This window comes from Argopecten irradians, chromosome 2 (genome assembly GCF_041381155.1).
Source record: "Argopecten irradians isolate NY chromosome 2, Ai_NY, whole genome shotgun sequence".
NCBI classification, from domain to species: Eukaryota; Metazoa; Mollusca; class Bivalvia; order Pectinida; family Pectinidae; genus Argopecten; species Argopecten irradians.
In genome coordinates, this window is record NC_091135.1 from 13,715,731 (window position 1) to 13,741,281 (window position 25,551).

Here is a 25,551-nt window from a genome sequence, read left to right on the forward strand (position 1 = left end):
CCAATCTGTGTATGAAGTTTTGTGGAAATATCTCTACTGGTTTTAGAGTTATGCTCCGGAAACCATTCGTACGGACGGACGGACGGACGGAACCCATTTGTATATCCCTCGCCAACTTCGTTGGCCAACTTCAGCCAGCCATACCAGTCATGACAGGTAAGTCATTGTCTTGGATATACCCTATTTTGTAATCAGTAGACCTGTAACTTGGTTTCATGTATAATTTTCATAGTCTTGATTAATAGATAGGCAATTAGAAAATAAGATATGTAAATATGTATTCTTACACAATTTACTTTTAACCCGGTTTTACTAAGAGAGTTTTACCACTTCAAAGAACAAACTCTTATTAAGCTTTAGTGTATACTGGACAAAATACTCAAGATTTTTATGTTTCTTCTGATGGATTAAGTTATTGTATGTAAAATGTAGATTACCGAGTGTACAGTGTGCAACTATTGACGTAAAAAGTGTACGCTTACATTAAGTACTATAACCCGCATTTTCGTTACAGATTTTAACAAAACGGCATGGACCGAAATCGACACTGTTAAATCTAGAGAAATACTGGACGAACAACTTAGAGTTTTCTTAGGCTCTATTACGAAGGGCAAAACATTCAGAATCAGCACAGGTAAGTTAATTAAGTTTCTTTTTAGTTTTTTATTGCTTCTTGCCCTTTCAACAGTCCCCTTTTTGTAAAAGTGGAACTCAATTTCATAGTGCTATCTCAGTGAGAGATACTTTTAATGACATCGGAACAGCATACTTCGCATCAAGCTTATTATAATCACTATCAAACGAATCGTGATAATGACCTGTGACTTTCTCTTTTTGAGTCTCTTTTCAAGTAGGCAAGTTTGTCTCCCCGTTGCTAGATCATCTCGCTATAGGAATCAGGTGAATATTTCGTTAGTTATTTCATATAGAATTCTTTCTTGCCGCTCTTGTCTAGCATTGTAAAAATGAAATCCATGCGTTTTTGTTCATTTGCCTTGTATCCTTTGAACCTCCTTTGGGCCAGAGGTCAATCTACCGTAACCTTTATCATACTGATGTGATCTAAGACTATAAGATCTTGTTTGAATCTCTCCCTTGACCGACATAATATCTCGCTTCGATTTTGTTTTGCATATATATATATATATTGGTCGACTTTTCGACGAAAATGCTGGCATGCATTTGTTACTGTCAAATCGAAATATGAGAGAAGTTGAATCACTTACAAATCACAACGCAAAAGGGCATTGTTTAGAACATGGGCGATTATATAAATAATTGAAACCATGATTCAAACTTTTATATATATGTTCTTGAACCAATATATACTAAATGTATATAACTGATGTGGAATTTTTTGTTTGTATTATCAAACGTTTTGATATTTACGATTTTACTTAATAATTTCATTGTTATGGAGATTGATATTTTTTTTTATTCTAAGCTGATTTTCTGGAGAGAGTCAAATTGAAGCAGATTGCGCCAAACCCGCAGAGCTGTCACAATTTTCGTAATTTTGAATTCAAAGGTTATTACTTTATTGTATTTACACTTTGTGTGTGGATATTATGGACATTAATAATAATGAATAAATAAACAAATAAAAGAATTAAGAAAAAGAGAGAGAAAACAAAAAGAAAAAAAAAAGAAAATTAGAAAATAATAAGGTCATTTATTGTCTGGATTGGTACATACACACAACGATCTAATAGGAAAGCATACATTTATATATAGTTAGCTAAGTAATGTGTAAGACACTTGCATGTGTTCGTAGTTTCTGTATGATTTACAGTATTGATATACGAGTACATTACACAATTTGTTATTAATGGGATAGGGACTTAAAAGTGTTGTTCAAATTATATAAGAGTTATTTCAAATTTCAGATAATTTCGTAATTCACATAAATGATATAAATATTCTGATTAATTTTATTTCCAGGTGTCATCATTCATCCTCCCCCGGCCAGTAGAAATGACCTGATGACCCCAGAATGGGCACGACATCTTCCCTACTATCAGGCAGGCCTATTTTAAACCCCTCTTCAACTTTAACATTAACTTTGAGAGTTTAACGTACCTTCACGAATGTATATCTTTGTTTTCGGGTACGAGTTTAAATCCTCGTTATATATAGTTAATTTATACAGTGTCAATGTAGTTAGTGGACACCAACGAACGCGCGTTTCAATAATTGGTTATCATACCAATTTGTGGCTTGGTCCCAGAGTGAACAACTAATTAAGCGTTAACTTATATTTCTCTCATCTACATTTTTTGTTTTTATAATTTTACGACTAGTCTTTGATACGGATGACAAACAACAATGTATAAATCTGAGATCTACATCGAAATTGTTTTTTTATTCATTACATTTATATATTCCTGAGTATCTCAATCCCAGCAATGGGTTTTGTTATCTTTTTGAAGGTTTTATTGAAAGTTCAAGTTACATCAAACTGAAGCACATAGCACCAAGCCCACAGAAAGGCTTCCACCATCGTAAGTAAATGAAAAGGACACTAAACATCTCGGGAAATCCCGTCAATGTTCAAAACAAGATTCAAATAATATTTTTAATTCGAAAACAAAAATCAACGCGATAGAAACTGTCAATCACAATGAATCGTTTCAATTCTATGACGAAATAAATAGAAAAATGTGAGTTTTGGTTTTAGGTTTGAAGTTTGATTTATTTGATTCGTTGCCTGATACATTTTACCGATATCGATTTTTCAGCTCAATTGTTCCTCCTGCTCCCGCTACTAGAGAGGAAATGATGACTCCCGCCTGGTCAAAATATCTCCCGGATGTACCAGGTAAGGCTCAGTACAGTGTGCATACGCATCTCGGAAACTAATCAGTGATAAAACTTTCACCCCTCCATCACACAAACAATTCTTTCATTTGTTCGCAATAATACCATGTCTGCTATAAATATGTTTGTTTTGGAACTGCAAGGATAGTAATATTTCTGTTCTTTGTAAATAATAGATTAGTACTACAAATGTGAATATTTATTGTAAATTGATATATTATATTTATTCTAACAGAATCCAAATCGGCTCGAAGCAGTTCCCCGATCCTGGAAAAAGAGGAAACAGAACTAAGAGAGAAAAAGCGACAATCGGAGCAAAATATGGCACCACCTCTTCTACAAGAAAGACTACTCTAAAACCCAAAACGGTATACAATTGTCATTGCAATATTTTTACCTTTTGCGATTATATCCAAATGTTAGAGCTAGCATGTCTTAATTTAGAACATTCCTAGGTGTACCTCAAGGAGATGTCATCAGTCCTTCATTTTGTAACAGTTAGAGCTTGATAATCAATTTTACTAAATGTATTGGGTGTATTATAAAACATCGAATTGACGATATTAATTTTCATTACAGAAACTGGATGGTACAATGTGATGAAGAAATACAGGGCGACGAAATCGTTACACGACATTCTACTTTCAGTAAGTACATGTGACTTTGCCTGAACAACATTCCAGATATGAATACTTGTTGAAGTTATTGAATTCCGGATGTAAGGCTGAGATATGTACGGTCTAGGATCTGAGTATAATTAGTGTAATTAGTATGATATATATACATATCAATACTATACCTATAACAAGGAGATCACTATTGCACAATGTCTATTATCCACTCCATGTACCAAACTGAATTTAAATGCAGAGGTGAATTTCTCGGGGTACAGATGGTCTTGATTTGTAACTATGTTAAATTGATAATGATTGATAGCGGATTTTGAAAGTACAACATCCACTAGAATTTTAACTTGATATTGTTACAATTTTAATTAAAGGTAAACTGGTCAAGATTTCTAGGTTCTATATGCAAATATTTACGATAATTATTTATTTTCAGCGTAAAGTAAGAAATGACGTCCCCGCTTCCCCAGCCACCGGCAGTTACAGCGCATGATCGAACAAACAGATACAATGGTGATGTTTTACGGACAATTCAAGGACAATTAAAATATGATGGACACATGTATTCTGACGTTCTGTTGTTATGACGTTGAAAGTCTACAAGAGCAGAAACGAACGATTCATGGCACATATAATGAACTCTTTAAGAATTTTTTTTTACATTTCTTGTCCGCCATTTTAATAAGAACCTCTACAGACACATTCTTTACATTTTGATAGGTATTATATTAATTTTATAGATTAACAATATTAAAGACAAATATTTACTAGCTACATGCCTGTTGTTTGTTTTATGATAATATCAAGTATGTTTGGAACTTACACGAAAATCGAGGCAGTTTTGTAATAATTGCTCATTAAAAAGACATTTGCCGGGGTAAACTCGTATATAGACCATGTCAAAGAGTTCACTCTATGTAATCTGCTAATTATTATTTTGGTTTTGGATCGTTACATTAAATTGTTTTTAGAAGAAGAACTTCCGGTTCACGATTGTTTTCTAATGCAGTTAAAATTAACAGTAGGGGTCGCATAATCAAACAAAATAGATTTCCGGGAATCACCTTTTGGGCACAAGATTTCATAGAGAGGTGAATGGTTCGAGCCTGCTGATTGGGTATTAATGGTGCATCAGTTTCAAATGTTTAATGTGTGATTAAGACAATAAATGTAGACGTGAAATATGTAAGGACATTTTGAATTCTTTTCAGTCTCTTTCTGACAGGGGAAGGGAAATAATCCAAATAGCAATTTTATGAAAATTTTATTCAATTTTTAGTGCGGAATTCAACAAGATATGGAACCGCCACACAAAAGTTTAGGAAGATGGTACTTCTTTAACGATTTTTTTTCAAAGTTGTGTGTGATGACTCTCGTCAAAATTAGTGTTGAATGACCGGACTTGAAAAGTTCATCAAACCCGGACAGTGACAAACGTTAACATTGTCGTCTATGGAAAATCATTTGGTTCTGCGGTCTCTAGTATTTACCGTTAAATGCCAAACAAACACATTTGTAGAATTGTAGCTGAGCAGTAATCAATTACACATTTCTTTTCAATCTAACCAGTAAGACATAAACGTATATGTTTTACTTATGTTAACACGACACAATTACTATTTACTCGAGTTAGTAAAATGAAAGTAAGGAGGGTTCACGGAGGGACCAAAACGGCGCCCTGCTGGATGAAATGTTTAAAGTTAAATCCATTCAGTACAGTATATAACTTGTCTAAACCGGATGTGAACAGGGCCAGTCTATTTGTTCGGTTTATACAGGTGTCCGGTTAATAGAGGATAGAACCTTATCACAATATGTTCACATGAAAATCACCAGAAGAATTTTTTTTATTACAGCACAAACATTTATTCTCACATATGTACATGGTAGAATACAGAATTCCATCCTACTCTTTTCTTGGTTTCTGAGGTGTATACATGTACGATCCATTTCTCTCGGTGTGCTACAATTGTTAGAATTGACCGTGAAAAGTATTCACAAATACAATGTACATGTAACAAAACCGTCGAATGAAAAGTGAAAAGTTGTCATCATCTAACCCTTTGTATACCGGTACAGGTAAATCCCCTTAGGCGCCTCATGATCAGTCCCATGTTGTGAAAACATTGCTGCCGGTTTGCCCAAGTTAATTTTACAAAGAAAGGTATAGTAACATTACCTAGACAGTTCCGGTTTTCAGAGTAGACAGATTCCGGATTATGCAGGTTTTGGGTACTATAGTTTATAAAGAAATTTGCCGGGACCAAACAAATTAATCGGTATATAAAAGTTTCCGGTTTATACAGGGTTCGGTTTAGACAAGTTATACTGTAATATAAAAATAATTATACGTAATATGCTCTTCAACAGGGATCTGTTTTGACCCATGTAACAGTAAATTATTTTTTGTAATTGATAAATATGTTCAAATGCCACTGTTTATTGTGTCCATGTCCGTATTTGCTTTCTATGTTCAAATGATATAACACAATCAACTTTACGATGAAGCCGTTACAGGCCACACAACAAGGTTTCAATGATACTCGCAATTGGAACAAACATGAATCATGCTGCACAAACTTCAATTATAGTAATCCACATGGCGTCATGTATCTTGGGTCAACAACTAGTTTCTAAAAGAAATTTGATAAGTACATGATTATTTGATACATATTAACTCCCTTGTATATTCCTGAGGTAAAGCAATACAGAAGAGCGACATAGCCCCCGAAAGTACTTTCATTACGCGGAAAGCCCCTGTTTGTAATCATACATAAAGAAATAAAACCAAATATATTCTAAAATTGGTCTATTCAATATGGAGAAATAAAGGCAAGTTTCAAATGTTTGAAAAATAAACACAGCTAAACTGGGTTAGAGATAAAGCTTTTGGGATCCTCCGGAAGTGTCTCTTGACCGGAAATACTAAAAGTAAAATCAATGGCAATATTGTCGAAAAACCTGCAAGATTGACATATACAGATATGGCTTATTCTGCTATTGGCATAGGAATTGTCAAGTTCAGGTAGGTTTAAAAAAGAAAACTGAGTAGAGTGTTTCGAAAATTTGGTCCAAAAATCATGCAAATTTTCAGGTAAATTGTAAATGTTGTGCAGATAAATTAGATATATACTTTTTACAGGTATTTATTACAATTGAATGACTATACTTAAGAATTGTAAAGCATGATGTAAGTGTTAAACTCGGTCGTGAAAATGTTTGCCGACGACGCTAAGCTGATGAAAGGTATTGGATGTGTCAGAGACCGACTAGAACTATAGAATGACGTCGACAATATCATTAAATGGTCTGAGACATGGAACATGGAATTTAACACCAAAAAGTGTAAACACATGTCTATTGGATTCATCAACATGACAACTTCTGCTACAAAATGGGCACAAATGAAGAAATAATCAAATGTAGTTCGGAAAAAAGATCTTAGTGTTACATTTGATCCTCACCTCAAATTTAGTCAGCATGTGAATAATTTAGTCTCTAAAGCCAACCGAATTACAGGATTGATATTCAAAACATTTAGCTATATCAACAAAGACATGTTTTTGAACCTTTAAAAAACTCTTGTCAGGCCTCATCTGGAATACGGATCATGCGTATGGAACCAAATTTCTATTAAGGACCAAATTTTGATTGAAAATGTCCAAAGACGAGCTACAAAGAGAGTGAAAGGTTTACACAACCTGACATATGAACAACGTCTCAGATCACTAGGAATACCAAGTCTTCAGTATCGACGGAAACGAGCAGATATTGTCCAGGTCTACAAAATAATCAATGATATCGATATTATGGACAAAGACAAACTATTTACAATGTCTCCTGTTACTGTCACCAGAGGGCACTCAAAAAAGATTCTGAAGCGCGGTGCAAGATTGAATGTCACAAAGCACAAATTCAAGTCCTATTAACAGCTATGGTCATGTAAGGACGGCCTTCCATGTATGCGGTGTGTTGCGTGTATGTTGTGCGAGGTGAGTGTACTGGGAGACTGCGGTATGTTCGTGTTGTGTCTTCTTGTATAGTGGAACTGTGGATACATGGAACTGTCTACCTGAAAAAGTGGTATCTGCAATGACACTGAACTCATATAAGTCACGCATGAACAAGCACCGGCACAATGAGCCCTATAATTTTCTCCTGCACGTTTTTAATGTTACTTGATTGGACAACGATTGTATACAAGGACACGCCTCCAGAAGCCACTAGAGCTTACAACGGTGTTAATTTACATAATCATATAATAACATGATCAGTTTTCATAAAGTGTACTAATCTACTTCTTGTGAGCTACATGTACCTCCATATCTATGACGTCATTGTTATGTTAACTATTATGACGTCATAGACCCCATGTTGAATTGTTACGTCAACATCAAGCTGCTTCACAACCAGATTCTTGCTGCACGCTACTCATCTGCGGTATTGTTTTAATAGTGATTTATCAAGGAAATTGACAGCTACATCAAACTGTATCCGTTATGGAAGGTGAGTCATTGTGTCGAGTATTTGTACTGTGTAGTTGTAAGTAATTATTAAATGTATATTAACGGATATCTGTCTAAAACAATCGACATATAGATTGATTGAAATACACTTACGGTAAACATACGTGTTTTTGGCGCTAATCATATTTATCGCATTGCGCGCTGGAATTTATTCTTTTATAAAATATTGTTGCATATATAAATAAGATAAGTAAATCTTTTATGCAGCAATATTAAATGAGTGAATACATTGTTCCGCTAATTTTTTAAATATCGGTTTTGCGCTAAAATGTGATTTTGGCGTTTCGTTTACAGATATTTTCTTTCTTTATTTCTTTCCTTGTGTTTTGTTTAGTTATCAACCAACCTACAGTGTATATTGTTTAGCCTATTCGAGATGTATTTTCCTCCTTTGAAAACCGTACATGTAGCTCCATCATGTAGGTCTGGAGATTGACAAACAACAATGAAATCTGGTCGAAATTGTTTTTTATTCATTACATTTATATATTCTGAGTATCTCAATCCCAGCAATGGTTTTTGTTATATTTTTGTAAGGTTTTATGACAAGTTCAAGCTACATCAAACTGAAGCACATAGCACCAAGCCCACAGAAAGGCTTCAACCATCGTAAGTAGATTAAGATCTCACCGAACATCTCGAGAAATCCCATCAATGCTCAAAACGAGATTAAAACAATCATTTTGATTTTGATAACACATCAACGCGATAGAAACTATCAATCACAATGAGTCGCTTCAATAAGTTGACGAAATTAAGAGAAAAATGAGTTTTGTTTTAGGTTTGAAGTTTCTGAACTGAATTCGTTGCCCCCTGTTACATTACCGATATCGATTTTTTTCAGCTCCAATTGTTCCTCCTGCTCCCGCTACTAGAGAGGAAATGATGACTCCCGCCTGGTCAAAATATCTCCCGGATGTACCAGGTAAGGCTCAGTACATGTGCATACGCATCTCGGAAACTAATCAGTGATAAACCTTCGCCCCTCCATCACACAAACAATTCTTTCATTTGTTCGCAATAATACCATGTCTGCTATAAATAGGTTTGTTTTGGAACTGCAAGGATAGTAATATTTCTGTTCTTTGTAAATAATAGATTAGTACTACAAATGTGAATATTTATTGTAAATTGATATATATTTATTCTAACAGAATCCAAATCGGCTCGAAGCAGTTCCCCGATCCTGGAAAAAGAGGAAACAGAACTAAGAGAGAAAAGCGACAATCGGAGCAAAATATGGCACCACCTCTTCTACAAGAAAGACTACTCTAAAACCCAAAACGGTATACAATTGTCATGGCAATATTTTACCTTTTGCGATTATATCCAAATGTTAGAGCTAGCATGTCTTAATTTAGAACATTCCTAGGTGTACCTCAAGGAGATGTCATCAGTCCTTCATTTTGTAACAGTTAGAGCTTGATAATCAATTTTACTAAATGTATGGGTGTATTTGTAAAACATCGAATTGACGATATTAATTTTCATTACAGAAACTGGATGGTACAATGTGATGAAGAAATACAGGGCGACGAAATCGTTACACGACATTCTACTTTCAGTAAGTACATGTAATTTTTGCCTGAACAACATTCCAGATATGAATACTTGTTGAAGTTATTGAATTCCGGATGTAAGGCTGAGATATGTACGGTCTAGGATCTGAGTATAATTAGTGTAATTAGTATGATATATACATATCAACACTATACCTATAACAAGGAGATCCCTATTGCACAATGTCTATTATCCACTCCATGTACCAAACTGAATTTAAATGCAGAGGTGAGTTTCTCGGGGTACAGATGGTCTTGATTTGTAACTATTTTAAATTAATAATGATTGATAGCGGATTTTGAAAGTGCAACATCCACTGAAATTTTAACTTGATATTCGTTACAATTTTAATTAAAGGTAAACTGGTCAAGATTTCTATGTTCTATATGCAAATATTTACGATAATTTATTCATTTTCAGCGTAAAATAAGAAATGACGTCCCCGCTTCCCCAGCCATCGGCAGTTACAGCGCATGATCGAACAAACAGATACAATGGTGATGTTTTCACGGACAATTCAAGGACAACTAAAATATGATGGACACATGTATTCTGACGTTCTGTTGTTTTGACGTTGAAAGTCAACAAGAGCAGAAACGATCGATTCATGGCACATATAATGAACTCTTTAAGAATTGTTTTTACATTTCTTGTCCGCCATTTTAATAAGAACCTCTACAGACACATTTTTTATATTTTGATAGGTATATTATATTAATTTTATAGATAACAATATTAAAGACAGATATTTAGTAGCTACATGTACCTGTTTTTGTTTTATGATAATATCAAGCATGTTCGGAACTTACACGAAAATCGAGGCAGTTTTGTAATAATTGCTCATTAAAAAGACATTTGCCGGGGTAAACTCATATAGACCATGTCAAAGACTCTATGTAATCTGCTAATTAATTTTTTGGTTTTAGATCGTTACATTAAATTGTTTTTTAGAAGAAGAACTTCCGGTTCACGATTGTTTTCTAATGCAGTTAAAATTAACAGTAGGGGTCGCATAATCAAACCAAAATAGAGTTCCGGGAATCACCTTTTGGGCACAAGATTTCATAGTGAGGTGAATGGTTCGAGCCTGCTGATTGGGTATTAATGGTGCATCAGTTTCAAATGTTTAATGTGTGATTAAGACAATAAATGTAGACGTGAAATATGTAAGGACATTTTGAATTCTTTTCAGCCTCTTTCTGACAGGGGGAAGGGAAATAATCAAAATAGCAATTTTATGAATATATTGTTCAATTTTTAGTGCGGAATTCAACAAGATATGGAACCGCCACACAAAAGTTTAGGAAGATGGTACTTCTTTAACGATTTTTTTTCAAAGTTGTGTGTGATGACTCTCGTCAAAATTAGTGTTGAATGACCGGACTTGAAAAGTTCATCAAACCCGGACAGTGACAAACGTTAACATTGTCGTCTATGGAAAATCATTTGGTTCTGCGGTCTCTAGTATTTACCGTTAAATGCCAAACAAACACATTTGTAGAATTGTAGCTGAGCAGTAATCAATTACACATTTCTTTTCAATCTAACCAGTAAGACATAAACGTATATGTTTTACTTATGTTAACACGACACAATTACTATTTACTCGAGTTAGTAAAATGAAAGTAAGGAGGGTTCACGGAGGGACCAAAACGGCGCCCTGCTGGATGAAATGTTTAAAGTTAAATCCATTCAGTACAGTATAACTTGTCTAAACCGGATGTGAACAGGGCCAGTCTATTTGTTCGGTTTATACAGGTGTCCGGTTAATAGAGGATAGAACCTTATCACAATATGTTCACATGAAAATCACCAGAAGATTTTTTTTATTACAGCACAAACATTTATTCTCACATATGTACATGGTAGAACACAGAATTCCATCCTACTCTTTTCTTGGTTTCTGAGGTGTATACATGTACGATCCATTTCTCTCGATGTGCTACAATTGTTAGAATTGACCGCGAAAAGTATTCACAAATACAATGTACATGTAACAAAACCGTCGAATGAAAAGTGAAAAGTTGTCATTATCTAGCCCTTTGTATATCGGTACAGGTAAATCCCCTTAGGCGCCTCATGATCAGTCCCATGTGAAAACATTTCCGCCGGTTTGCCCAAGTTAATTTTACAAAGAAAGGTATAGTAACATTACCTAGACAGTTCCGGTTTTCAGAGTAGACAGATTCCGGATTATGCAGGTTTTGGGTACTATAGTTTATAAAGAAATTTGCCGGGACCAAACAAATTAATCGGTATATAAAAGTTTCCGGTTTATACAGGGTTCGGTTTAGACAAGTTATACTGTAATATAAAAATAATTATACGTAATATGCTCTTAAACAGGGATCTGTTTTGACCCATGTAACAGTAAATTATTTTTTGTAATTGATAAATATGTTCAAATGCCACTGTTTATTGTGTCCATGTCCGTATTTGCTTTCTATGTTCCAAATGATATAACACAATCAACTTTACGATGAAGCCGTTACAGGCCACACAACAAGGTTTCAATGATACTCGCAATTGGAACAAACATGAATCATGCTGCACAAACTTCAATTATAGTAATCCACATGGCGTCATGTATCTTGGGTCAACAACTAGTTTCTAAAAGAAATTTGATAAGTACATGATTATTTGATACATATTAACTCCCTTGTATATTCCTGAGGTAAAGCAATACAGAAGAGCGACCTAGCCCCCGAAAGTACTTTCATTACGCGGAAAGCCCCTGTTTGTAATCATACATAAAGAAATAAAAACCAAATATATTCTAAAATTGGTCTATTCAATATGGAGAAATAAAAGCAAGTTTCAAATGTTTGAAAAATAAACACAGCTAAACTGGGTTAGAGATAAAGTTTTTGGGATCCTCCGGAAGCGTCTTTTGACCGGAAATACTAGAAGTAAAATCAATGGCAAAATTGTCGAAAAACCTGCAAGATTGACATATACAGATATGGCTTATTCTGCTATTGGCATAGGAATTGTCAAGTTCAGGTAGGTTTAAAAAAGAAAACTGATGAGTAGAGTGTTTCGAACTTTTGGTCCAAAAATCATGCAAATTTTCAGGTAAATTGTAAATGTTGTGCAGATAAATTAGATATATACTTTTTACAGGTATTTATTACAATTGAATGACTATACTTAAGAATTGTAAAGCATGATGTAAGTGTTAAACTCGGTCGTGAAAATGTTTGCCGACGACGCTAAGCTGATGAAAGGTATTGGATGTGTCAGAGACAGACTAGAACTATAGAATGACGTCGACAATATCATTAAATGGTCTGAGACATGGAACATGGAATTTAACACCAAAAAGTGCAAACACAAGTCTATTGGAAATTCAAATCAACATGACAACTTCTGCTACAAAATGGGCACAAATGAAGAAATAATCAAATGTAGTTCGGAAAAAAGATCTTAGTGTTACATTTGATCCTCACCTCAAATTTAGTCAGCATGTGAATAATTTAGTCTCTAAAGCCAACCGAATTACAGGATTGATATTCAAAACATTTAGCTATATCAACAAAGACATGTTTTTGAACCTTTAAAAAACTCTTGTCAGGCCTCATCTGGAATACGGATCATGCGTATGGAACCAAATTTCTATTAAGGACCAAATTTTGATTGAAAATGTCCAAAGACGAGCTACAAAGAGAGTGAAAGGTTTACACAACCTGACATATGAACAACGTCTCAGATCACTAGGAATACCAAGTCTTCAGTATCGACGGAAACGAGCAGATATTGTCCAGGTCTACAAAATAATCAATGATATCGATATTATGGACAAAGACAAACTATTTACAATGTCTCCTGTTACTGTCACCAGAGGGCACTCAAAAAAGATTCTGAAGCGCGGTGCAAGATTGAATGTCACAAAGCACAAATTCAACAGTACTGTGGAACATGGAACTGTCTACCTGAAAAAGTGGTATCTGCAATGACACTGAACTCATATAAGTCACGCATGAACAAGCACCGGCACAGTGAGCCCTATAATTTTCTCCTACATGTTTTTAATGTTACTTGATTGGACAACGATTGTACATACATGTAAGGACACGCCTCCAGAAGCCACTAGAGCTTACAACGGTGTTAATTTACATAATCATATAATAACATGATCAGTTTTCATAAAGTGTACTAATCTACTTCTTGTGAGCTACATGTACCTCCATATCTATGACGTCATTGTTATGTTAACTATTATGACGTCATAGACCCCATGTTGAATTGTTACGTCAACATCAATCTGCTTCACAACCAGATTCTTTGCTGCACGCTACTCATCTGCGGTATTGTTTTAATAGTGATTTATCAAGGAAATTGACAGCTACATCAAACTGTATCCGTTATGGAAGGTCAGTCATTGTGTCGAGTATTTGTACTGTGTAGTTGTAAGTAATTATTAAATGTATTAACGGATATCTGTCTAAAACAATCGACATATAGATTGATTGAAATACACTTACTGTAAACATACGTGTTTTGGCGCTAATCATATTTATCGCATTGCGCGCTGGAATTTATTCTTTTATAAAATATTGTTGCATATATAAATAAGATAAGTAAATCTTTTATGCATTGTTCCGCTAATTTTTTAAATATCAGTTTTGCGCTAAAAATGTGATTTTGGCGTTTCGTTTACAGATATTTTCTTTCTTCATTTCTTTCCTTGTGTTTTGTTAAGTTATCAACCAACCTACAGTGTATATTGTTTAGCCTATTCGAGATGTATTTTCCTCCTTTGAAAACCGTACATGTAGCTCCATCATGTAGGTCTGGAGATTGACCAACAACAATGAAATCTGGTCGAAATTGTTTTTTATTCATTACATTTATATATTCTGAGTATCTCAATCCTAGCAATGGGTTTGTTATATTTTTTTTAAGGTTTTATGACAAGTTCAAGCTACATCAAACTGAAGCACATAGCACCAAGCCCACAGAAAGGCTTCAACCATCGTAAGTAGATTAAGATCTCACCGAACATCTCGAGAAATCCCATCAATGCTCAAAACGAGATTAAAACAATCATTTTGATTTTGATAACACATCAACGCGATAGAAACTATCAATCACAATGAGTCGCTTCAACAAGTTGACGAAATTAAGAGAAAAATGAGTTTTGTTTTAGGTTTGAAATTTCTGAACTGAATTCGTTGCCCCTGTTACATTACCGATATCGATTTTTTTTCAGCTCCAATTGTTCCTCCTGCTCCCGCTACTAGAGAGGAAATGATGACTCCCGCCTGGTCAAAATATCTCCCGGATGTACCAGGTAAGGCTCAGTACATGTGCATACATATCTTGAAAACTAATCAGTGATAAACTTTCACCCCTCCATCACACAAACAATTCTTTCATTTGTTCGCAATAATACCATGTCTGCTATAGATATGTTTGTTTTGGAACTGCAAGGATAGTAATATTCTGTTCTTTGTAAATAATTGATTAGTACTACAAATGTGAATATTTATTGTAAATTGATATATATTTATTCTAACAGAATCCAAATCGGCTCGAAGCAGTTCCCCGATCCTGGAAAAAGAGGAAACAGAACTAAGAGAGAAAAGCGACAATCGGAGCAAAATATGGCACCACCTCTTCTATAAGAAAGACTATTCCAAAACCCAAAACGGTATGTAATCTTCATTGCAATATTTTACCATTTGCGATTACATTCAAATGTTAGAGCTAGCACGTATTTATTTAGAACATTCCAAGGTGTACCTCAAGGAGATGTCACCAGTCCTTCATTTTGTAACAGTTAAAGCTTGTTAATTAATTCTACTAAATGTATTGGTGTATGTATAAAACATCGAATTGACGATATTAATTTTCATTACAGAAACTGGGTGGTACAATGTGATGAAGAAATACAGGGTGACGAAAAATAAGACGCTGAACAACACGACATTTTACTTTCAGTATTAGTAATTAGTATGATATATACATATCAATACTATACCTATAACAAGGATATCACTATTGCACGATGTCTATTATCCACTCCATGTACCAAACTGAATTTAAATGCAGAGGTGAATTTCTCGGGGTACAGATGGCCTTGATCTGTTTCTATGTTAAATTGATAATGATTGATAGCGGATTTTGAAAGTACAACATCCACTGAAATTTTAACTTGATATTCGTTACAATCTTAATTAAAGGTAAACTGGTCAAGATTTTTATGTTCTATATGCAAATATTTACGATAATTCATTATTTTCAGCGTCAAGTAAGAAATGACGTCCCCGCTTCCCCAGCCATCGGCAGTTACAGCGTATGATCGAACAAACAGATACAATGGTGATGTTTTACGGACAATTCAAGGACAACTGAAATATGATGGACACATGTATTCTGACGTTCTGTTGTTTTGACGTTGAAAGTCAACAAGAGCAGAAACGATCGATTCATGGCACACATAATGTACTCTTTTAGAATTGTTTTTACATATCTTGTCCGCCATTTTAATAAGAACCTCTACAGGCATATTTTTTTTTATATTTTGATGTATATTATATTAATTTTATAGATTACAATATTAAAGACAAATATTTAGTAGCTACATGTACCTGTTGTTTGTTTTATGATAATATCAAGTATGTTCGGAACTTACACGAAAATCGAGGCAGTCTGTTTTTTTTGTTCACTCTATGTAATCTGCTAATTAATTTTTTGGTTTTAGATCGTTACATTAAATTGTTTTTAGAAGAAGAACTTCCGGTTCACGATTGTTTTCTAATGCAGTTAAAATTAACAGTAGGGGTCGCATAATCAAACCAAAATAGAGTTCCGGGAATCACCTTTTGGGCACAAGATTTCATAGTGAGGTGAATGGTTCGAGCCTGCTGATTGGGTATTAATGGTGCATCAGTTTCAAATGTTTAATGTGTGATTAAGACAATAAATGTAGACGTGAAATATGTAAGGACATTTTGAATTCTTTTCAGCCTCTTTCTGACGGGGGAAGGGAAATAATCAAAATAGCAATTTTATGAAAATTTTATTCAATTTTTAGTGCGGAATTCAACAAGATATGGAACCCCCACGCAAAAGTTTAAGAAGATGGTACTTCTTTAACGATTTTTTTTCACAGTTGTGTTTGATGACTCTCGTCAAAATTAGTGTTGAATGACCGGACTTGAAAAGTTCATCAAACCCGGACAGTGACAAACGTTAACATTGTCGTCTATGGAAAATCATTTGGTTCTGCGGTCTCTAGTATTTACCGTTAAATGCCAAACAAACACATTTGTAGAATTGTAGCTGAGCAGTAATCAATTACACATTTCTTTTCAATCTAACCAGTAAGACATAAACGTATATGTTTTACTTATGTTAACACGACACAATTACTATTTACTCGAGTTAGTAAAATGAAAGTAAGGAGGGTTCACGGAGGGACCAAAACGGCGCCCTGCTGGATGAAATGTTTAAAGTTAAATCCATTCAGTACAGTATAACTTGTCTAAACCGGATGTGAACAGGGCCAGTCTATTTGTTCGGTTTATACAGGTGTCCGGTTAATAGAGGATAGAACCTTATCACAATATGTTCACATGAAAATCACCAGAAGAATTTTTTTTATTACAGCACAAACATTTATTCTCACATATGTACATGGTAGAACACAGAATTCCATCCTACTCTTTTCTTGGTTTCTGAGGTGTATACATGTACGATCCATTTCTCTCGATGTGCTACAATTGTTAGAATTGACCGCGAAAAGTATTCACAAATACAATGTACATGTAACAAAACCGTCGAATGAAAAGTGAAAAGTTGTCATTATCTAGCCCTTTGTATATCGGTACAGGTAAATCCCCTTAGGCGCCTCATGATCAGTCCCATGTGAAAACATTTCCGCCGGTTTGCCCAAGTTAATTTTACAAAGAAAGGTATAGTAACATTACCTAGACAGTTCCGGTTTTCAGAGTAGACAGATTCCGGATTATGCAGGTTTTGGGTACTATAGTTTATAAAGAAATTTGCCGGGACCAAACAAATTAATCGGTATATACAAGTTTCCGGTTTATACAGGGTTCGGTTTAGACAAGTTATACTGTAATATAAAAATAATTATACGTAATATGCTCTTAAACAGGGATCTGTTTTGACCCATGTAACAGTAAATTATTTTTTGTAATTGATAAATATGTTCAAATGCCACTGTTTATTGTGTCCATGTCCGTATTTGCTTTCTATGTTCAAATGATATAACACAATCAACTTTACGATGAAGCCGTTACAGGCCACACAACAAGGTTTCAATGATACTCGCAATTGGAACAAACATGAATCATGCTGCACAAACTTCAATTATAGTAATCCACATGGCGTCATGTATCTTGGGTCAACAACTAGTTTCTAAAAGAAATTTGATAAGTACATGATTATTTGATACATATTAACTCCCTTGTATATTCCTGAGGTAAAGCAATACAGAAGAGCGACCTAGCCCCCGAAAGTACTTTCATTACGCGGAAAGCCCCTGTTTGTAATCATACATAAAGAAATAAAAACCAAATATATTCTAAAATTGGTCTATTCAATATGGAGAAATAAAGGCAAGTTTCAAATGTTTGAAAAATAAACACAGCTAAACTGGGTTAGAGATAAAGTTTTTGGGATCCTCCGGAAGCGTCTTTTGACCGGAAATACTAGAAGTAAAATCAATGGCAAAATTGTCGAAAAACCTGCAAGATTGACATATACAGATATGGCTTATTCTGCTATTGGCATAGGAATTGTCAAGTTCAGGTAGGTTTAAAAAAGAAAACTGAGTAGAGTGTTTCGAAAATTTGGTCCAAAAATCATGCAAATTTTCAGGTAAATTGTAAATGTTGTGCAGATAAATTAGATATATACTTTTTACAGGTATTTATTACAATTGAATGACTATACTTAAGAATTGTAAAGCATGATGTAAGTGTTAAACTCGGTCGTGAAAATGTTTGCCGACGACGCTAAGCTGATGAAAGGTATTGGATGTGTCAGAGACCGACTAGAACTATAGAATGACGTCGACAATATCATTAAATGGTCTGAGACATGGAACATGGAATTTAACACCAAAAAGTGCAAACACAAGTCTATTGGAAATTCAAATCAACATGACAACTTCTGCTACAAAATGGGCACAAATAAAGAAATAATCAAATGTAGTTCGGAAAAAAAGATCTTAGTGTTACATTTGATCCTCACCTCAAATTTAGTCAGCATGTGAATAATTTAGTCTCTAAAGCCAACCGAATTACAGGATTGATATTCAAAACATTTAGCTATATCAACAAAGACATGTTTTTGAACCTTTAAAAAACTCTTGTCAGGCCTCATCTGGAATACGGATCATGCGTATGGAACCAAATTTCTATTAAGGACCAAATTTTGATTGAAAATGTCCAGATACGAGCTACAAAAAGAGTGAAAGGTTTAAACAACCTGACATATGAACAACGTCTCGGATCACTAGGAATACCAAGTCTTCAGTATCGACGGAAACGAGCAGATATTGCCCAGATCTACAAAATAATCAATGATATCGATATTATGGACAAAGACAAACTATTTACACTGTCTCCTGTTACTGTCACCAGAGGGCACTAAAAAAGATTCTGAAGCGCGGTGCAAGATTGAATGTCACAAAGCACAAATTCAACAGTAGAACATGGAACTGTCTACCTGAAAAAGTGGTATCTGCAATGACACTGAAATCATTTAAGTCACACCTGAACAAGCACCGGCACAATGAGCCCTATAATTTTCTCCTACATGTTTCTAATGTTACTTGATTGGACAACGATTGTACATACATGTAAGGATACGCCTCCAGAAGCCACTAGAGCTTACAACGGTGTTAATTTACATAATCATATAATAACATGATCAGTTTTCATAAAGTGTACTAATCTACTTCTTGTGAGCTACATGTACCTCCATATCTATGACGTCATTGTTATGTTAACTATTATGACGTCATAGACCCCATGTTGAATTGTTACGTCAACATCAAGCTGCTTCACAACCAGATTCTTGCTGCACGGTACTCATCTGCGGTATTGTTTTAATAGTGATTTATCTAGGAAATTGACAGCTACATCAAACTGTATCCGTTATGGAAGGTGAGTCGTTGTGTCGAGTATTTGTACTGTGTAGTTGTAAGTAATTATTAAATATATTAACGGATATCTGTCTAAAACAATCGACATATAGATTGATTGAAATACACTTACGGTAAACATACGTGTTTTGGCGCTAATCATATTTATCGCATTGCGCGCTGGAATTTATTCTTTTATAAAATATTGTTGCCTATATAAATAAGATAAGTAAATCTTTTATTTTTTAAATATCGGTTTTGCGCTAAAATGTGATTTTGGCGTTTCGTTTACAGATATTTTCTTTCTTCATTTCTTTCCTTGTGTTTTGTTAAGTTATCAACCAACCTACAGTGTATATTGTTTAGCCTATTCGAGATGTATTTTCCTCCTTTGAAAACCGTACATGTAGCTCCATCATGTAGGTCTGGAGATTGACAAACAACAATGAAATCTGGTCGAAATTGTTTTTTATTCATTACATTTATATATTCTGAGTATCTCAATCCCAGCAATGGGTTTTGTTATATTTTTTAAGGTTTTATGACAAGTTCAGGCTACATCAAACTGAAGCACATAGCACCAAGCCCACAGAAAGGCTTCAACCATCGTAAGTAGATTAAGATCTCACCGGACATCTCGAGAAATCCCATCAGTGCTCAAAACGAGATTAAAACAATCATTTTGATTTTGATAACACATCAACGCGATAGAAACTATCAATCACAATGAGCCGCTTCAATAAGTTGACGAAATTAAGAGAAAAATGAGTTTTGTTTTAGGTTTGAAGTTTCTGAACTGAATTCGTTGCCCCTGTTACATTACCGATATCGATTTTTCCAGCCCCAATTGTTCCTCCTGCTCCCGCTACTAGAGGAGGAAATGATGACTCCCGCCTGGTCAAAATATCTCCCGGATGTACCAGGTAAGGCTCAGTACATGTGCATACATATCTCGGAAAACTAATCAGTGATAAACTTTCACCCCTCCATCACACAAACAATTCTTTCATTTGTTCGCAATAATACCATGTCTGCTATAAATATGTTTGTTTTGGAACTGCAAGGATAGTAATATTTCTGTTCTTTGTAAATAATAGATTAGTACTACAAATGTGAATATTTATTGTAAATTGATATATATTTATTCTAACAGAATCCAAATCGGCTCGAAGCAGTTCCCCGATCCTGGAAAAAGAGGAAACAGAACTAAGAGAGAAAAGCGACAATCGGAGCAAAATATGGCACCACCTCTTCTACAAGAAAGACTACTCTAAAACCCAAAACGGTATACCATTGTCATTGCAATATTTTACCTTTTGCGATTACATTCAGATGTTAGAGCTAGCACGTCTTTATTTAGAACATTCCTAGGTGTACCTCAAGGAGATGTCATCAGTCCTTCATTTTGTAACAGTTAAAGCTTGTTAATTAATTCTACTAAATGTATTGGTGTATGTATAAAACATCGAATTGACGATATTAATTTTCATTACAGAAACTGGGTGGTACAATGTGATGAAGAAATACAGGGTGACGAAATCGTTACACGACATTCTACTTTCAGTAAGAACATGTAATTTTGCCTGAACAACATTCCATATATGAATACTTGTTGAAGTTATTTAATTCCGGATGTAAGGCTGAGATATGTACGGTCTAGGATCTGAGTATAATTAGTGTAATTAGTATGATATATACATATCAATACTATACCTATAACAAGGAGATCACTATTGCACAATGTCTATTATCCACTCCATGTACCAAACTGAATTTAAATGCAGAGGTGAATTTCTCGGGGTACAGATGGCCTTGATCTGTTTCTATGTTAAATTGATAATGATTGATAGCGGATTTTGAAAGTACAACATCCACTGAAATTTTAACTTGATATTCGTTACAATCTTAATTAAAGGTAAACTGGTCAAGATTTTTATGTTCTATATGCAAATATTTACGATAATTCATTATTTTCAGCGTCAAGTAAGAAATGACGTCCCCGCTTCCCCAGCCATCGGCAGTTACAGCGTATGATCGAACAAACAGATAAAATGGTGATGTTTTACGGACAATTCAAGGACAACTGAAATATGATGGACACATGTATTCTGACGTTCTGTTGTTTTGACGTTGAAAGTCAACAAGAGCAGAAACGATCGATTCATGGCACACATAATGTACTCTTTTAGAATTGTTTTTACATATCTTGTCCGCCATTTTAATAAGAACCTCTACAGGCATATTTTTTATATTTTGATGTATATTATATTAATTTTATAGATTACAATATTAAAGACAAATATTTAGTAGCTACATGTACCTGTTGTTTGTTTTATGATAATATCAAGTATGTTCGGAACTTACACGAAAATCGAGGCAGTTTTGTTATAATTGTTCACTCTATGTAATCTGCTAATTAATTTTTTGGTTTTAGATCGTTACATTAAATTGTTTTTAGAAGAAGAACTTCCGGTTCACGATTGTTTTCTAATGCAGTTAAAATTAACAGTAGGGGTCGCATAATCAAACCAAAATAGAGTTCCGGGAATCACCTTTTGGGCACAAGATTTCATAGTGAGGTGAATGGTTCGAGCCTGCTGATTGGGTATTAATGGTGCATCAGTTTCAAATGTTTAATGTGTGATTAAGACAATAAATATAGACGTGAAATATGTAAGGACATTTTTAATTCTTTTCAGCCTCTTTCTGACGGGGGAAGGGAAATAATCAAAATAGCAATTTTATGAAAATTTTATTCAATTTTTAGTGCGGAATTCAACAAGATATGGAACCGCCACGCAAAAGTTTAAGAAGATGGTACTTCTTTAACGATTTTTTTTCACAGTTGTGTTTGATGACTCTCGTCAAAATTAGTGTTGAATGACCGGACTTGAAAAGTTCATCAAACCCGGACAGTGACAAACGTTAACATTGTCGTCTATGGAAAATCATTTGGTTCTGCGGTCTCTAGTATTTACCGTTAAATGCCAAACACAAACACATTTGTAGAATTGTAGCTGAGAGTAATCAATTACACATTTCTTTTCAATCTAACCAGTAAGACATAAACGTATATGTTTTACTTATGTTAACACGACACAATTACTATTTACTCGAGTTAGTAAAATGAAAGTAAGGAGGGTTCACGGAGGGACCAAAACGGCGCCCTGCTGGATGAAATGTTTAAAGTTAAATCCATTCAGTACAGTATAACTTGTCTAAACCGGATGTGAACAGGGCCAGTCTATTTGTTCGGTTTATACAGGTGTCCGGTTAATAGAGGATAGAACCTTATCACAATATGTTCACATGAAAATCACCAGAAGAATTTTTTTTTATTACAGCACAAACATTTATTCTCACATATGTACATGGTAGAACACAGAATTCCATCCTACTCTTTTCTTGGTTTCTGAGGTGTATACATGTACGATCCATTTCTCTCGATGTGCTACAATTGTTAGAATTGACCGCGAAAAGTATTCACAAATACAATGTACATGTAACAAAACCGTCGAATGAAAAGTGAAAAGTTGTCATTATCTAGCCCTTTGTATATCGGTACAGGTAAATCCCCTTAGGCGCCTCATGATCAGTCCCATGTGAAAACATTTCCGCCGGTTTGCCCAAGTTAATTTTACAAAGAAAGGTATAGTAACATTACCTAGACAGTTCCGGTTTTCAGAGTAGACAGATTCCGGATTATGCAGGTTTTGGGTACTATAGTTTATAAAGAAATTTGCCGGGACCAAACAAATTAATCGGTATATACAAGTTTCCGGTTTATACAGGGTTCGGTTTAGACAAGTTATACTGTAATATAAAAATAATTATACGTAATATGCTCTTAAACAGGGATCTGTTTTGACCCATGTAACAGTAAATTATTTTTTGTAATTGATAAATATGTTCAAATGCCACTGTTTATTGTGTCCATGTCCGTATTTGCTTTCTATGTTCAAATGATATAACACAATCAACTTTACGATGAAGCCGTTACAGGCCACACAACAAGGTTTCAATGATACTCGCAATTGGAACAAACATGAATCATGCTGCACAAACTTCAATTATAGTAATCCACATGGCGTCATGTATCTTGGGTCAACAACTAGTTTCTAAAAGAAATTTGATAAGTACATGATTATTTGATACATATTAACTCCCTTGTATATTCCTGAGGTAAAGCAATACAGAAGAGCGACATAGCCCCCGAAAGTACTTTCATTACGCGGAAAGCCCCTGTTTGTAATCATACATAAAGAAATAAAAACCAAATATATTCTAAAATTGGTCTATTCAATATGGAGAAATAAAGGCAAGTTTCAAATGTTTGAAAAATAAACACAGCTAAACTGGGTTAGAGATAAAGCTTTTGGGATCCTCCGGAAGTGTCTCTTGACCGGAAATACTAAAAGTAAAATCAATGGCAATATTGTCGAAAAACCTGCAAGATTGACATATACAGATATGGCTTATTCTGCTATTGGCATAGGAATTGTCAAGTTCAGGTAGGTTTAAAAAAGAAAACTGAGTAGAGTGTTTCGAAAATTTGGTCCAAAAATCATGCAAATTTTCAGGTAAATTGTAAATGTTGTGCAGATAAATTAGATATATACTTTTTACAGGTATTTATTACAATTGAATGACTATACTTAAGAATTCTAAAGCATGATGTAAGTGTTAAACTCGGTCGTGAAAATGTTTGCCGACGACGCTAAGCTGATGAAAGGTATTGGATGTGTCAGAGACAGACTAGAACTATAGAATGACGTCGACAATATCATTAAATGGTCTGAGACATGGAACATGGAATTTAACACCAAAAAGTGCAAACACAAGTCTATTGGAAATTCAAAACATGACAACTTCTGCTACAAAATGGGCACAAATGAAGAAATAATCAAATGTAGTTCGGAAAAAAGATCTTAGTGTTACATTTGATCCTCACCTCAAATTTAGTCAGCATGTGAATAATTTAGTCTCTAAAGCCAACCGAATTACAGGATTGATATTCAAAACATTTAGCTATATCAACAAAGACATGTTTTTGAACCTTTAAAAAACTCTTGTCAGGCCTCATCTGGAATACGGATCATGCGTATGGAACCAAATTTCTATTAAGGACCAAATTTTGATTGAAAATGTCCAAAGACGAGCTACAAAGAGAGTGAAAGGTTTACACAACCTGACATATGAACAACGTCTCAGATCACTAGGAATACCAAGTCTTCAGTATCGACGGAAACGAGCAGATATTGTCCAGGTCTACAAAATAATCAATGATATCGATATTATGGACAAAGACAAACTATTTACAATGTCTCCTGTTACTGTCACCAGAGGGCACTCAAAAAAGATTCTGAAGCGCGGTGCAAGATTGAATGTCACAAAGCACAAATTCAAGTCCTATTAACAGCTATGGTCATGTAAGGACGGCCTTCCATGTATGCGGTGTGTTGCGTGTATGTTGTGCGAGGTGAGTGTACTGGGAGACTGCGGTATGTTCGTGTTGTGTCTTCTTGTATAGTGGAACTGTGGATACATGGAACTGTCTACCTGAAAAAGTGGTATCTGCAATGACACTGAACTCATATAAGTCACGCATGAACAAGCACCGGCACAGTGAGCCCTATAATTTTCTCCTACATGTTTTTAATGTTACTTGATTGGACAACGATTGTATACAAGGACACGCCTCCAGAAGCCACTAGAGCTTACAACGGTCTTAATTTACATAATCATATAATAACATGATCAGTTTTCATAAAGTGTACTAATCTACTTCTTGTGAGCTACATGTACCTCCATATCTATGACGTCATTGTTATGTTAACTATTATGACGTCATAGACCCCATGTTGAATTGTTACGTCAACATCAATCTGCTTCACAACCAGAT

The 25,551-nt window shown here is 34.7% G+C and overlaps 1 protein-coding gene, 2 long non-coding RNA genes and 1 pseudogene across 4 annotated transcripts; all 4 read left to right on the forward strand.

Annotated features, from left to right (window-relative positions):
- LOC138314539 (uncharacterized) lies at window positions 1-2,501 on the forward strand. 2 transcript variants are annotated; one of them, XR_011207384.1, is made up of 3 exons: window positions 1-156; window positions 515-634; window positions 2,430-2,501. It is a non-coding gene; the product is annotated as an uncharacterized lncRNA (long non-coding RNA). The 2 variants fall into 2 exon arrangements; XR_011207385.1 differs by lacking the exon at window positions 2,430-2,501 and adding an exon at window positions 1,445-1,639.
- A 617-nt stretch (window positions 2,502-3,118) lies between these two features.
- On the forward strand, window positions 3,119-4,143 carry LOC138314538 (uncharacterized). Its single transcript, XR_011207383.1, has 3 exons — window positions 3,119-3,185; window positions 3,397-3,464; window positions 3,880-4,143. It is a non-coding gene; the product is annotated as an uncharacterized lncRNA (long non-coding RNA).
- A 3,667-nt stretch (window positions 4,144-7,810) lies between these two features.
- LOC138316448 (uncharacterized) lies at window positions 7,811-10,006 on the forward strand. The gene is made up of 6 exons (XM_069258142.1): window positions 7,811-7,949; window positions 8,507-8,578; window positions 8,814-8,894; window positions 9,124-9,255; window positions 9,466-9,533; window positions 9,950-10,006. Exons 1-6 carry the CDS (start codon window positions 7,943-7,945, stop codon window positions 10,004-10,006), a joined length of 417 nt encoding a protein of 138 aa, XP_069114243.1. The 5' UTR covers window positions 7,811-7,942.
- Window positions 10,007-13,814: 3,808 nt separating this feature from the next.
- On the forward strand, window positions 13,815-19,156 carry LOC138316449 (uncharacterized; annotated as a pseudogene).
- The last annotated feature ends 6,395 nt before the right edge of the window (window positions 19,157-25,551 follow it).